At 39.1% G+C, this 13,196-nt stretch overlaps 1 protein-coding gene across 8 annotated transcripts in view; it reads left to right on the top strand.

Annotated features, from left to right (window-relative positions):
• The window catches only part of LOC110948297 (death-inducer obliterator 1-like), a 33,429-nt gene that overhangs the window by 12,811 nt on the left and 7,422 nt on the right, over nucleotides 1-13,196 (top strand). For 7 of the 8 annotated variants that reach the window (XM_022189763.2, XM_022189764.2, XM_022189760.2 and 4 more), the window contains exons 8-16: nucleotides 8,915-9,443; nucleotides 9,893-10,052; nucleotides 10,224-10,340; nucleotides 10,462-10,569; nucleotides 10,695-10,899; nucleotides 11,012-11,630; nucleotides 11,766-11,913; nucleotides 12,002-12,091; nucleotides 12,182-12,377. In XM_022189763.2, coding sequence (XP_022045455.2) covers nucleotides 8,915-9,443; nucleotides 9,893-10,052; nucleotides 10,224-10,340; nucleotides 10,462-10,569; nucleotides 10,695-10,899; nucleotides 11,012-11,630; nucleotides 11,766-11,913; nucleotides 12,002-12,091; nucleotides 12,182-12,377 — 2,172 coding nt within the window. Of the gene's footprint in view, nucleotides 1-1,221; nucleotides 2,609-8,914; nucleotides 9,444-9,892; nucleotides 10,053-10,223; nucleotides 10,341-10,461; nucleotides 10,570-10,694; nucleotides 10,900-11,011; nucleotides 11,631-11,765; nucleotides 11,914-12,001; nucleotides 12,092-12,181; nucleotides 12,378-13,196 lie in introns of those variants that run through there. The other variant, XM_022189766.2, reaches the window with a different exon arrangement.

The following is a 13,196-nucleotide window of genomic DNA, read 5'->3' as shown; positions in this document are numbered from 1 at the left end:
CAAACATCTGTTTTAGACATAACAATATGTGAATATTTTAGAATAGTTTTTTTCTAGAATTAACCTCTAAAAATAGGACTGTTTCTATCAAGAAGTGGGGGAACTGCATATGTGAAACACCATAACTGTTAAGATTGCTCCTAAAGTGAACAGTTGTATAGTGTAGATGAGGAATTTCTTTTGTGGCAGAGAAAATGGTTACCTGAAGCAGCTACACGTAAAAAAGAAAAGTTATCAGGAAAAACAGGAAAATGATGCAGTCCTGCTTATTAGACACTGTGGGGAATCAGAAATCATATTGTGGTTGAGCATAGATAAAAATCAAGTTGGCCTGTTTATAACAGCCTGAACTACAGTAATCTGGAACTATTACCACACTGTTACTTGCTACATTAATGTTGACTACACTACAGACGGGACTGCACAGTGGCATGGTGACTTTCGCCTTGTAGCTAGAAGATCCCCGGTTTGCAGCCCAGCCATCCTGGGATCTTTCTGCATGGAGTTTGCATGTTCTCCCTGTGCATGCATAGGTTTTCTCTCGGTACTCCAGCTTCCTCTCACAGTCCACAAACATGTTCAGGTTAATTGGTAACTCTAAATTGTCTGCAGGTGTGAATGCGAGTGTGATTTTTTTGTCTGTATATGTAGCCCTGTGATAGACTGGTGACCTATCCAGGATGTCCCCTGCTTTCTCCCTGAGTCAGCTGGGAAGAGGATAAGGATTAAGTGGTGTTTAGATAATGGATGGATGAATGGAGTGATATACTTCAAACAAAAACTTCAACAAGCTACAGATAAAATCATATCACCAGATGAAAGGATATCAACAGTAACAGTCAGACACAACTGCAACAGCATTACATTTAATCCTTATCTGTAGACACAGCACATGGTACAAAAACAGAAAAAAAAAACAAATAGAGATGTAAAAACATCTCTCATCCCAAAATACACACACAACAGTGTTTGCTACACTGTCATAGCAGTTGCAACATCCAGTCGGTGTCACAAAAACTAGAAAACCAACTGGATCATTCTGTGTAAGAGACTAAAACTGGCAATACAACAGAAAAAATTCAAATATCTTGCAGGACTATACCAGTGGTACTATAACTATTTAGCTGTAGTCCAGTTTTGTTTGTTGTGTTTCAGTGGAATCATAAAGAAACATAGCTCCTTGATACCAACTATCTGATTTGCTGTTCACTTCTCTTGTAGAGTCTACAGGACCTGCAGGCCAACTTTCATCTTGGGAAATCTGTTGCTGCTGTTTAAAAACTGTCCAATAGGCACCTTCAAGTGTTTGACCAGGAAGACAGTAACCGCCTGCAGGTTGATTTGTGGTTAAATAAAATCGCTGCCTGACAGTCAGTTATTGGCTTCTAAAAAATACAGCACCAGTTAGAGCAATGGTTTTACACACCTAATTGTTTCACAGCATCCCCTTTTTAATTTTTCACAAGAAAATGCACATCTAGCTAACCAAGAAAACTGCTGTATATGCACAAATACGTGTTGTGAATAAGAAAAAAATCCTCTGAAAGTGCATAACATTATTTTTTGAGGTTAACCATAGAGAAAGACTAAAGCAATTCAGCCCATTGAAGTGAAGTTCTTCATTCAGCATAGGACCATATGAAGGTTTAAGTTCGGCCCTCTAAGTCTGATGGTGCTGGAGTAAAGCTAACAGGTGGTAGATGGAAACCAGCAGTTGAATCTTCTCGAATATCGTGAAGGTCAAGGTGGCGACTTGATGAGTTACAGAATATCATGTCTGAAAGATAGACTGGCATAATTGCAATTATATTTGAAGAACATCTGAGGGGTGATCGACTCCAATGAAGATCGATGTATGGTGATGACCTTGACTGTAGTGGAGCAGTGGAACTGACAGAAAAGATGAGATGTTCTGACAGTCTGTGTGGAGTTGATTCATAGATATGTGTGTTTTGAATGATTACATGAACTGGGCATCCTTCTTTGAAACCATGCCTACTCACTCATACAAATGCTGGTTTCATCCTTGTTTGGCGCACGTATTTGAGTGCATAACCACACACAAAGATTTTTACCTCAGATGCAGAAAATGAATCTCTTCAAAATTTGATCCTTTGCTCTTTCCTCCATTAGTTTATTAGTATTTTTCATGCATACAGAATTAGTCTTCCTGCTTGTCTGTGGCCTAAAGCAAAAAGGAAAATGTCCACAGGTGACATGCTTAAAACTTGATCATTTACTTTCTTCCCTTATTCAGGACTATTCTATCTAAGGTGGTTCCTATTTATTAGAGGATGTTTCTTCTTGTTTGTGAATACAATATAGAGCATGAATTAGTTCTCAATAATGCAGTTACAGCTTGCATTGACACTGCCTCATTGTGGTAGCCTGATACAGTATACTGTGAAATACATAAGAGAGGTAGCCTTTAACCCCATCCTCTGTAAAAAAAAAAAAAAAGAAAAAAGAAAAATCGTTTGTGTATCTAGTGAGAGCTTCTACATGAAAATCTAGGTTGGAGAGGGAACAACTAATTGCATATGTCATGTCTGACTATTGTCTGCTGCAACTCCCAAAGGCTCAATTAAAATGCAGCATCTCAAAAGTTCACGTCAGTACTCAATTTCAGCAAATTGTAGCTGTGTGGGTCAGAAGATGTCCAAAGGACCCAGCTTCACAGACTACAGATTTTTCATGTTTGCATGTACTCGCTGTGTTTGTATAGGTGTCCACACATGCTGCAATTGTCTCCCAGGAATGTGTGTTAATTATTAGCAACATTTTCACACACAACCTTGGCCAAGGCTCTAACCTTAGAACTGTCAGGTGAATTCAGATGATGAATTTCCGAACTGGGATTCTCAAACAAGGCCACAACTAAGCTACACCATCCACCTAGAAGTGTTCATATCCACTATGCTGGCTTCTTCTGAGGCAGCATGTGCCACCTGTAATGAACTCACCATAGATCCTTTAGCCCTATAACTTTATAAAATACAGCTTCTACAGGCTAACTCTGGTCTTGCAGAGAATAGAATAGAATGTGCTTTGTTGTCATACATTGTACAACGAGATTGGGAACTTCTTATTTCCATTGCAAACATAGAAGGTGCAAGATAAAGTCTTAAAAATCTTAAAGGTAGCTCTATTTAGAAATATACATGAATGTCACAAACAAAACGGAGTGAACTAGAGAAGCACTCGGAGAGCGCAGACCTCCGCCATGCCATCTGTTTGTCTGTCTGTCTGTTTGTACAATTGAGAGATGGCCTGGTGGCCATCTCTCAATTGTCCTTCGACCTTCAAAAAAATCCTGGATCCAGACGGTGATCCGGATCACCTCCAAAATCTAATCGATTGTTACTTTTGCTCTTCCGGACATCCTGTAAAAATTTGGTGAAAATCCGGCCATGACTTTTTGAGTTATGCTGTTAACCAGGCGTAAACTAACCGTGACGTCACCCGTTGGTTTCAACGCTGAGAAAATGAAGCCCGGATTTTGCTACTTCCTGGTCGCCGTTTTGGATTTTTTGGAGCCAGTGACGTAAAAAGCGTCATCAAACAGACTGGACCGGAGAGCAACTAGGGGCAGGATTGACTGAGGACTCTCTTATCCCACCCACATTTTACCGCAGAGGCTTCTGTTGCTGTCTATCAAGTATAGCCATGCCCCCTGGCTCTGCCAACTTTAACGATTTATTTAAAATTCGGTATTGATTTATTTTAAGATCAGCCACCTGATCTCTCATTTTGACCATGAAAACTAACAGGAAAAAAATCCTGAGCTGTAGAACATCAGTCTATCAAATTTTATTTTTTCCAAAAATGAATTGGGGTCTATGGAGAAAAAGCTTTTTGGAGCCAGCCCTAGCGGACGGCGTGATATTGCAAGTTTTTGACACTTCCGGGTTGGCTTCAATTCTGGAGCCAGATGCTACGTCCATCTTTATATACAGTCTATGCTGTTAACAGACAAGCAAACAGACAAACAAACTCCGGTGATTACATAACCTCCTGGCAGAGGTAATAACAAAACAGCGAATGAATGAACACGGTGGTATTATAGTAGTGCATCACAAATAATTAAGTTTAATATTTGCCATCAATTATAAAAAAAGAACTGAGAAATTTATATATTCTAAACACAAAGTAAAATGTTTGAAACATTTTACTATTTTAATTTTGATAATCATGATCTCAAACTCAAAAAAATACCAAAAAAGCAGATCTCAAAATATTACATTTCATTTCAAACTGAGTAAATGACTTATTATGCAGCATAAATACCATGTTTCTCTCTGTAGTTCAGTACACACAACCACAGTAACACAGAAGACTGCTGACTTGAAAGTTGTGCAGAAAAAGATCATTGGCACCAAGGAGGGAATGCTGCAGATGGTCATTGCTGAAAAGGCTAACTGTTGGCAGAGTGCTATATAGAAGCAGATGTAGTGGAAAGTTGACTGGACCAGAAAAGTGTAGTCGGAAAAGATGCACAAATAGCAGGGATGACCGCTGACTTGAGAGGATTGTTAAGAAAAGCTGTTTCCAGAAGAGAAGGTTGACGTGGACTGAGGCTGGAGTCAGTGCATCAAGAGCCACCGAGCACAGACGTCTTCAAGGAACGAGCTACAGTTGTTGCATTTCTAATATGATGCCACTCCTAAACTTGGTCAGAGGTGAAAAAGAACTGGACTGTTGCTCAGTGGGGAAATTTCATATTTTCAGATAAGTCAATTTTGCATTTCATTTGGAAAGTCAGGTTTGAGAGTCAGGAGGAAGAGTGGCAAGGTGCTGAATCCAAGGTGTTTGAAATCCATTGTACAGTTTGTGCATTCAGTGATGACTTGGGGTGCCATGGGTCACCATTTTGAGAAAGACTTAGCACCTGCCACAGTGCGAAAACTACAAGCCAGTACTTTGCTTACCGTGGTAGTTCTGTGCTTGACTGGCCTCACCTGACCTGAACCCCATATGTTGTGCTGTCATAAGGATGAAATAAGAAGAGAAACACCCGACCCCAAAACACACAAGCTAAAGGTTGCTCCCAAAACAACTTGCACTTCAGTATCACCTCAGCAGTGACACAGGCTGATCGCCTCCTTTGCTATGCCACATTGATGCAATAATTTGTGGTAAAAGAGCCACAACAAGTACTGAGTGTATCAATGAACACACTTTTCGGAAGTTGAAGATTACTGTATTGTAAACCCTATTTTTCAATTGACCGTAGTGAATGTTCTAATAATTTGAGACACAGGAGCTCAGATTTTCATTATCCATAAGTCAAATCTTTAAAATAAAAAAAAAAGCCTTGAAATAATTCACTTTATGTATAATGAGAATAGAATATATGAAAGTTTAACTTTTAAAATTCCATTGTGAAAAGAAAGTTAAAAAAAAGTTTATTTTGACATTATATATATATATATACACACAGTCGAGGTCAAAAGTTTATATACACTTGTAAAGAACATAATGTCATGGCTCAGTTATTTCTACAACTCTGATTTTTCTCTGATAGAGTGATTGGAACAGATACTTCTTTGTCACAAAAAAACATTCATGAAGTTTGGTTCTTTTATGACATTATTATGGGTTAACAGAAAAAGTGACCAAATCTGCTGGGTCAAAAATATACAAACAGCAACATGAATTAGCAATTTTGGTGACTTAGAAAGTTGTGTCAATGAAAGGAGCTTCATAGCATTGCCTCTTAATTTCTTGTGAGTGATTATGAGTGACTACAGCTGATTACTTCTCTGAGGCCATTTAAATAGGGCTCAGTGGATAGAAATGCCCACAAATGCTACAACGGGAAAGTCAAAGGAGCTCAGCACGGATCTGAAAAAGCGAATCATTGACTTGAACAAGTCAGCAAAGTCACTTGGAGCCATTTCAAAGCAGCTGTAGGTCCCAAGAGCAACAGTGCAAACAATTGTTTCTAAGTATAAAGTGCATGGCACTGTTTTGTCACTGTCACAATCAGGAAGAAAATGCAAGCTATCACCTGCTGCTGAGAGGAAATTGGTCAGGAAGGTTAAGAGTCAACTGAGAACCACCAAAAAGCAGATCTGCCAAGAATTAGAAGCTGCTGGAACGCAGGTGTCGGTGTCCATGGTCAAGCATGTTTTGCATTGCCATGGACTGAGAGGCTGCCGTGCAAGAAGGAAGTCCTTGCTCCAAAAGCGACACCTTAAGGCTCAACTGAAGTTTGCTGCTGATCACATGGACAAATAAAGATAAGACCTTCTGGAGGAAAGTTCTGTGGTCAGACGAAACAAAAATCGAACTGTTTGGCCACAATGCCGAGCAATATGTTTGGAGGAGAAAAGGTGAGGCCTTTGACCCGAAGAACACCATGCCTACTGCCAAGCATGGTGGTGGTAGTATTATGCTGTGGAGTTGTTTTGCTGCCCATGGAACTGGTGCTTTACAGAGAGTAAATGGGATAATGAAGAAGGAGGATTATCTTCAAATTCTTCAAGATAACCTAAAGTGATCAGCCCGAAGGTTGGGTCTTGGCCACAGTTGGGTGTTCCAACAGGACAATGACCCCAAACACACATCAAAAGTGGTAATGGAATGACTAAATCAGGCTAGAATTAAGGTTTTAGAATGGCCTTACCAAAGGCCTGACTTAAACCCCTTTGAAAACATGAGGACAATGCTGAAGAAACAAGTCCATGTCAGAAAGCCAACAAATTTAACTGAACTGCACCGATTCTGTCAAGAGGAGTGGTCAAAGATTCAACCAGAAGCTTGTGGATGGCTACCAAAAGCATCTAATTAAAGTGAAAATGGCCAAGGGACGTGTAACCAAATATTAGCATTGCTGTATGTATATTTTTGACCCAGCAGATTTGGTCACTTTTTCTGTTAACCCATAATAAAGTCATAAAAGAACCAAACTTCATGAACGTTTTTTTGTGAAGAAGCATCTGTTCCAATCACTCTATCAGAGAAAAATCAGAGTTGTAGAAGTAACTGGAAACTCAAGAGAGCCATGACATTATGTTCTTTACAAGTGTATATAAACTTTTGACCTCGACTGTATATAAAAGCAGCATTAGGGGATTCCTGAAACCATGCATTGCACTGAGGTGTTAGGTGCTTACTATTGTGTCGTCTCCTGTTGCACAATAATGCAAAAGACCTAATGAGCCTATGCATATTTTTTTCTTTATCAGATTTCTTTTTTCACGTGGTTTTGTTTCATAAATCTCAATCATTATGTGACTGCGCAGGCATGTACGAGCCGTGTTTCAACTTCCACAATTTATCATAAATAAACATACTTATGCATTTGTTTGCATTATAAAACTTGTGCACCACTGATTAGACTTGTCGGTGCCAAGAACAACAAAGAAGTCATGCTCTTAAGTCGTATTAGTGAAATCAATTGACAAATGTGTCTGTTAAAAGTAATTTTCTCACAAAACAAGCCTGACAGAGATGAGAACAACCATATTTGATTTAAACACTAAAGCTGCAATCCATAATTTGTTTAAAAAAAGTTTTTATATCATTATCTTCCCCACTAATATTTCTTACCCTCCATATTTGTGAAATGTGAAAGCATACTTTGTCAGCACAAACTTTGTTTTCAGGTGGTAACATTTTTCCTCGTTAAATATAAATACATCATCATTATCAGTGCATCTCTTTTATTTTCATAGTCTTTTATAAATTAGCAGGTGACATGATTTATGAAGAGCTGGTAGTTTTCATTTCTTCTGCTAATTCCACATGGAAGTGCTTGTGTGATTATGTCAGGGACAGCAAATTAAATAATTTGTGTTGCGACAGTTGGCCACATTTATCAAGGATTCTCTGTGTGTGATAATATCCATGAATGCAAATTATAAACTGTTGCTATTTTTCACTACTTTGAAAGCACAGAAACTAACCTCTATGGTTAAATCCCACACAACGATGGTAAATGAGAAGTACATTCATTAGACTTTATCAAAACTAAACGTATTTTCCTTGTCTCGGTACACACTGATAATTCATAATTTTCAAAATAGCTTTGAGTAGAAAAAAGAACCTCAGAAGTACAGACCCTTTGGAACTCTGTCATTTACCAAAATAAATAGCATTTTTTGTACAGACTACAGAATGATATTAAAAGCAAAATGAGTGTTATTAGATCCTCCCAGAGAACTTTTGAAGAAGATACTGAATTGGTGTTTGAACAGTGAAGTCACACAACCATTGGGTGCGACTGTTAACTGTACATCTTCGGCATTATTTCACATATGGACAAATAATGTTAAATACTGCACTCAAATTATTCACAGTGATGAACTACTGACAACGGATCTCTCCGGAGTGTTTGTCTGATACCTCTTCTTCAACATCAAGCTGTGTCATGACTTCAGTGGGACTAACAAAAAAAAAACTAACTTGGTACTGAATGTCAATGTAAAGACATAAAAATGTATAAAGCTAATAGCTTTAAATTTTTTCAGATACATCCCAATCAGTTTGTCAAAATAACGTGTGCAAATATTTAAACTTCACTGCAAATTAGCTAAAATTATTCCTGTCTTAACTTCATATGAGTTGTTTTAAAATATACAAAATGCCACAGAAATCAAATACCTGCGATAAAATTTGATTAAGTTTCAGTGTGTTCGGTGTAAATCTGCACATACAACAAATAACTAAGACAAAAAATGTGAACACTTCTGTCAATGTTTGCCCTTGGGAAATAAGTAATTGCTTCTTGTAATAATTTTACAGTCATCAAATCACCACCACACATTAAAGTCCCATTCTTTAGCTTTCTCACCATATTAGTTACAGGTCTATTTGTATGCTTTTATTTTTTGTCTCTATTTATAGATAACAGATTTGATCAATATTTCCCCATATTGACAAAATGCCTTGCTGTTATTTTTTCTAACAGCTAATGATGACAGTAAACAGGAAGAGGCTGACAGTGAGGTTGCATCTCCTTCAACACAATGTCCAGAGGAACCACCAACAGATATGGCTCTCCTTTCCCAGCCTGCAACCAAAGCAGACCCACCACAGAGCCACTCTCAAGAAAAAGCGAAGGAACCGGTTAATAGCAGTGTGCCAAAACATGAAACTGAAGAGTCAGGCCCCTCCATGCCATGCACCACCTCAAAATCTAGTCCGACCACACAATCCCCAAACACCTCAGCACTCAGACATCACCAGACTGGGGCCCTTATGGTCACTAAGACCACATACGTCATACCAAAGAAGCAGTCTGGATCTCAGTCTCCATCCAGCCACATACCAGCCACAGCATCATCCCAGAAGCCTTCCTCAGCTCCCATAATGCTGAATGAAACCCGAAATCTGCCTGTCTCTCCTGCACCCAGTGCACCTTCCTCCAGACCCTCTCAGCCCAATACCCAGGTCAGACAGAGCATCCAGCGCTCTCTCAGCAGCATCCTGTTCAAAAGGTGAGAATCTCTTTACAGCGTTATATGCAAGCAATGTCAGTTTTTATTTTTGTATATGGTGCTCTGTTTATGAAGCTGAAAAGCAGTCTATATAGATACGGTAATGGTTCACAGAGCAAAATTATGAAAGACAATATTTTTAAAATGTATAGAAAAACATGAACGTAGTTTTATCAGCATGCAAAAATATACTGTAGAGGAACATGCGCCATAAACTCCTGACCATTCATTTATTTCCTCATCTATATTTTAGTAGCATATTCTTAAAGTATGCACATTTTCAAACAACATGACCCACATATTGTGAATCTGTCCCATTTCCAATGAATCATTTCTTTACATTATACTTAGTTATGTTTATTTGATTTTAGCATGAATTAAAGAGTAAAAAATGCATCTCAATCTGCTAGAGCACTAATGCACAACAAATTTCCTTTTCATTTGTGAAGGGTGTGTGATTGTGAGGATTTGGAGATGTCTGAGAGTGAAGTTGCAAAGCTTGTCGCAAACATAGAGATGGAGATGTTCGACATATTTCGCAACACAGACAGCAAATACATGAACAAGTACAGAACTATAATGTTCAACCTGAAAGACCCAAGAAACAAGGTTTGTTGAAACTTGCTAAAATCCATTTCAGTTTTATGATCTGTGCTCTTACCATATATTTTAATAATTCTATATGACAGATGATGCTTTGCAGGAACAACTACTCATTTTTATAGAATTTATATATATTTTCTTTCGCAAATTAACAGTCTAGTTTTGGATTCTCTCTAGGGCTTATTGTATCGGGTTGTACATGGAGAAATTGGTCCCTTCAGGCTGGTCAGGATGACCCAGAAGGACATGCAGGCTACTAAAGCACCTGAGCCAAAGGCAAAAGAAACAACTGAGGTAAATGGTAGAACGTGTAAATTGCTAAAACTGAATCTGATTTTATGCCTCAAGCCTCAGAATGGTCAAGTTGTATCTTTGACAGTGTGTTTATCTTCTTTCAATGCTTTTGTGTGTGAAGGTTAAGGATGTAGCTTCTATAGCCACATGTTTGCAGAAGCCTGAAGTAGTGAAGGTTGATTTGCCCAGTTTGAATCCAACCAGGCCTGACAGAAGACCTGATGGCACGGTGTGTATCTGTCTCATTTGTATTAAAGTCTCTTCTGCTTCTTATAAACATATTATATGAAAGGTCATAGATATTGTATTTGTATGAGTTAAGTCTTATTTGTGTTGGGATGTGTTGCTTCTCAGGAACAGAAGAGACGTCTTCCTGCTCCTGCTCCTGCTCCTGCTCCTGCTCCTGCTCCTGCTCCTGCTCCTGCTCCTGCTCTCAAGACCAGAGCAAGCCAACCAAACCAGACCAGTGCTGTGCCAGATATCCTTGCCTGCATGCTTAAAGACACAACGTCAGAGCACAAAACTCATATCTTTGACCTGAAATGCAAGATTTGCACAGGTAAATTAAACTAGTATTTGACAGTAGCTGTGCAGTAATATGCAGACATTGTTATCCAGCAACCAGCTTATACTTTTGTTTGTTCAAAGTAGTCTCTCATTATATCCCAAAGGCCAGCTACAACTTGTGGAAGATGGGGAACCAGCAAAGAAAAAACCCAAAGTATCTGTATCAAGAGACAAACATGGGCCATCTTGGAGAAAGCCGGCAGGAGATGATTCCCCTCTGCGAGCACCACCTGACTCACCTGACATGGAATCTCCAGCATCTTCTGTTTTGGAACCTTCATCCCACTTCATTATTGACCCTCCACCACTGACTATTGTAGAATCACCTGCTTCTCCAGTAATGGATTCTCCAGCATCCCCTACTTTAGAGTCTCCTGCTTCCCCCATCATGGAGTCCCCTGCATCCCCAACTCCAGACACTTCTATAGCTGCTTCACAAAAGAGAGAATATACACCAGTTGTAATTCCAGCTGTCTCCACAGTCACAATTACAAGGCGTGACCCCCGCACGGCGGCAAACAGGTTCTCTGCTTCATCCAATAGCATCTCTCATTCCAGTAACACAGCCCATGACAAAGGAGCTCCTTACGTCCCTATTAAAGAGACTACTACCTCACTTTCAGCACCAGCATCCTCACTACCGCCGACAAAAACATTACCTAAATCAATCTTAATGAAGCCATCTTCCACTGCAGATCCCCGACTTTATGGCACATCTTCAAGGTATTTAAATAACGATGAAAGCTTACTAAAGCACATGAATTTTTCTTCTTTTCTGTTTTAGGTGGTCGACATTTCACAAAATCACCATATTGTGTAAATCTAATTGTTTTTGTGGTGTTGTGCTTTGTTTTTCAGGACCTCTGAAACCCCAGCTGATTGCCAGACCAGCCAGTTCCTGGCTAAGCAAGACATATTGTGGAAAGGTTTTTTAAACATGCTGAGTGTAGCCAAGTTTGTCACCAAGGCATATATGGTTTCAGGATCTGCTGAAAATCTTAAAGCGGTAAACTTAATTTCACTGAGATGTATCACGAGATCCGTCTTTGTCATGACAAATATATGAAAAACGTTTCTTTTTATGTGTTTTGTAGGACCTACCTGATACCATACAAATTGGGGGACGAATCATGCCTGAGACTGTGTGGGACTATGTTACAAAGCTAAAGACCTCTCTTACTAAGGCAAGCAGAATATGTCGTGTTTCCTTTCGCATCTTGTACAATAGTATGGAGAATATATCTCCATTTTATATACTTTTGTTTGTTTTATAGGAGTTATGTGTGATCCGGTTTCATCCTGCAACAGAGGAGGAAGAAGTGGCATATGTCTCGTTGTTTTCATATTTCAGCAGTAGACGTCGTTTTGGTGTGGTTGCTAATATTAGCAATTCCATCAAGGATGTCTACCTTGTTCCACTCAGTGCAAAGGAATCAATCCCATCCATACTGCAACCTCTTGAAGGACCAGGTGGGAAAATTCTTTGACGACTACATCTTAAATGCTTGCATTTTCCTAGAGTGAACACTGTATAAACACCATCAAGGCTCAACAGAACATGATATATCATAATTTTACTCCTGTACAGCAATGATCTTGACTGAGTGGTAGTGACAAAAATGTTTACTCCTTTATAGTTGAAATACATTACCAGTCAAAGGTTCGGACACTTTCTCATTTAATGTTTTTGTTTCTATGACTGAACACATAAGGAATTATGGAGTAAACAAAAAGTGTGAAATAAGTCAAAACATGTTTTATATTTTAGATTCTTCAAAATAGCCACCCTTTGCTTTGATTACTGCTTTGCACACTTTTGGCATTCTCTCGATGTGCTTCATGAGGTAGTTTTTTTATGATTATTGATAAGGAATCAGTGTTCCCAGTCCGAACTAGACGAGCCCTCAGTAGAAGGCAGAACCACGCCCTCTACTGGCGAAAACCCTGTCCTCCCTAAACAAATGATGCAATGTGTATCAATTTTGATCATCCTACGTGTATCCCTTCCTACTTGATCTGCTGACCTGTAACTCCACAACTGAGCAGGGGACCTTAGACTGATCTTCAGTGCCAAGTTTGATTATCCTGACTTCAGCAGTTGCAGAGATATCGGACCGGACATAGCCACATACATACATACATACATACTTACCCAGCCAGCCAGATACCGCACCGAATGCAGTAACCCCACCGATGTACACGTCGGGTGTGGTTAATTTACAGCTCTGCGGCAATATATTTCTCTATTGTAAATCTTTAAAAATGGTTAAGATTTCTAATCAAAACTGT

The sequence above is a fragment of the Acanthochromis polyacanthus genome, chromosome 6 (assembly GCF_021347895.1).
Source record: "Acanthochromis polyacanthus isolate Apoly-LR-REF ecotype Palm Island chromosome 6, KAUST_Apoly_ChrSc, whole genome shotgun sequence".
NCBI lineage: Eukaryota > Metazoa > Chordata > Actinopteri > Pomacentridae > Acanthochromis > Acanthochromis polyacanthus.
Note: the sequence above shows the minus strand (reverse complement) of the source record. Positions and strands in the feature narration are given on the sequence as shown.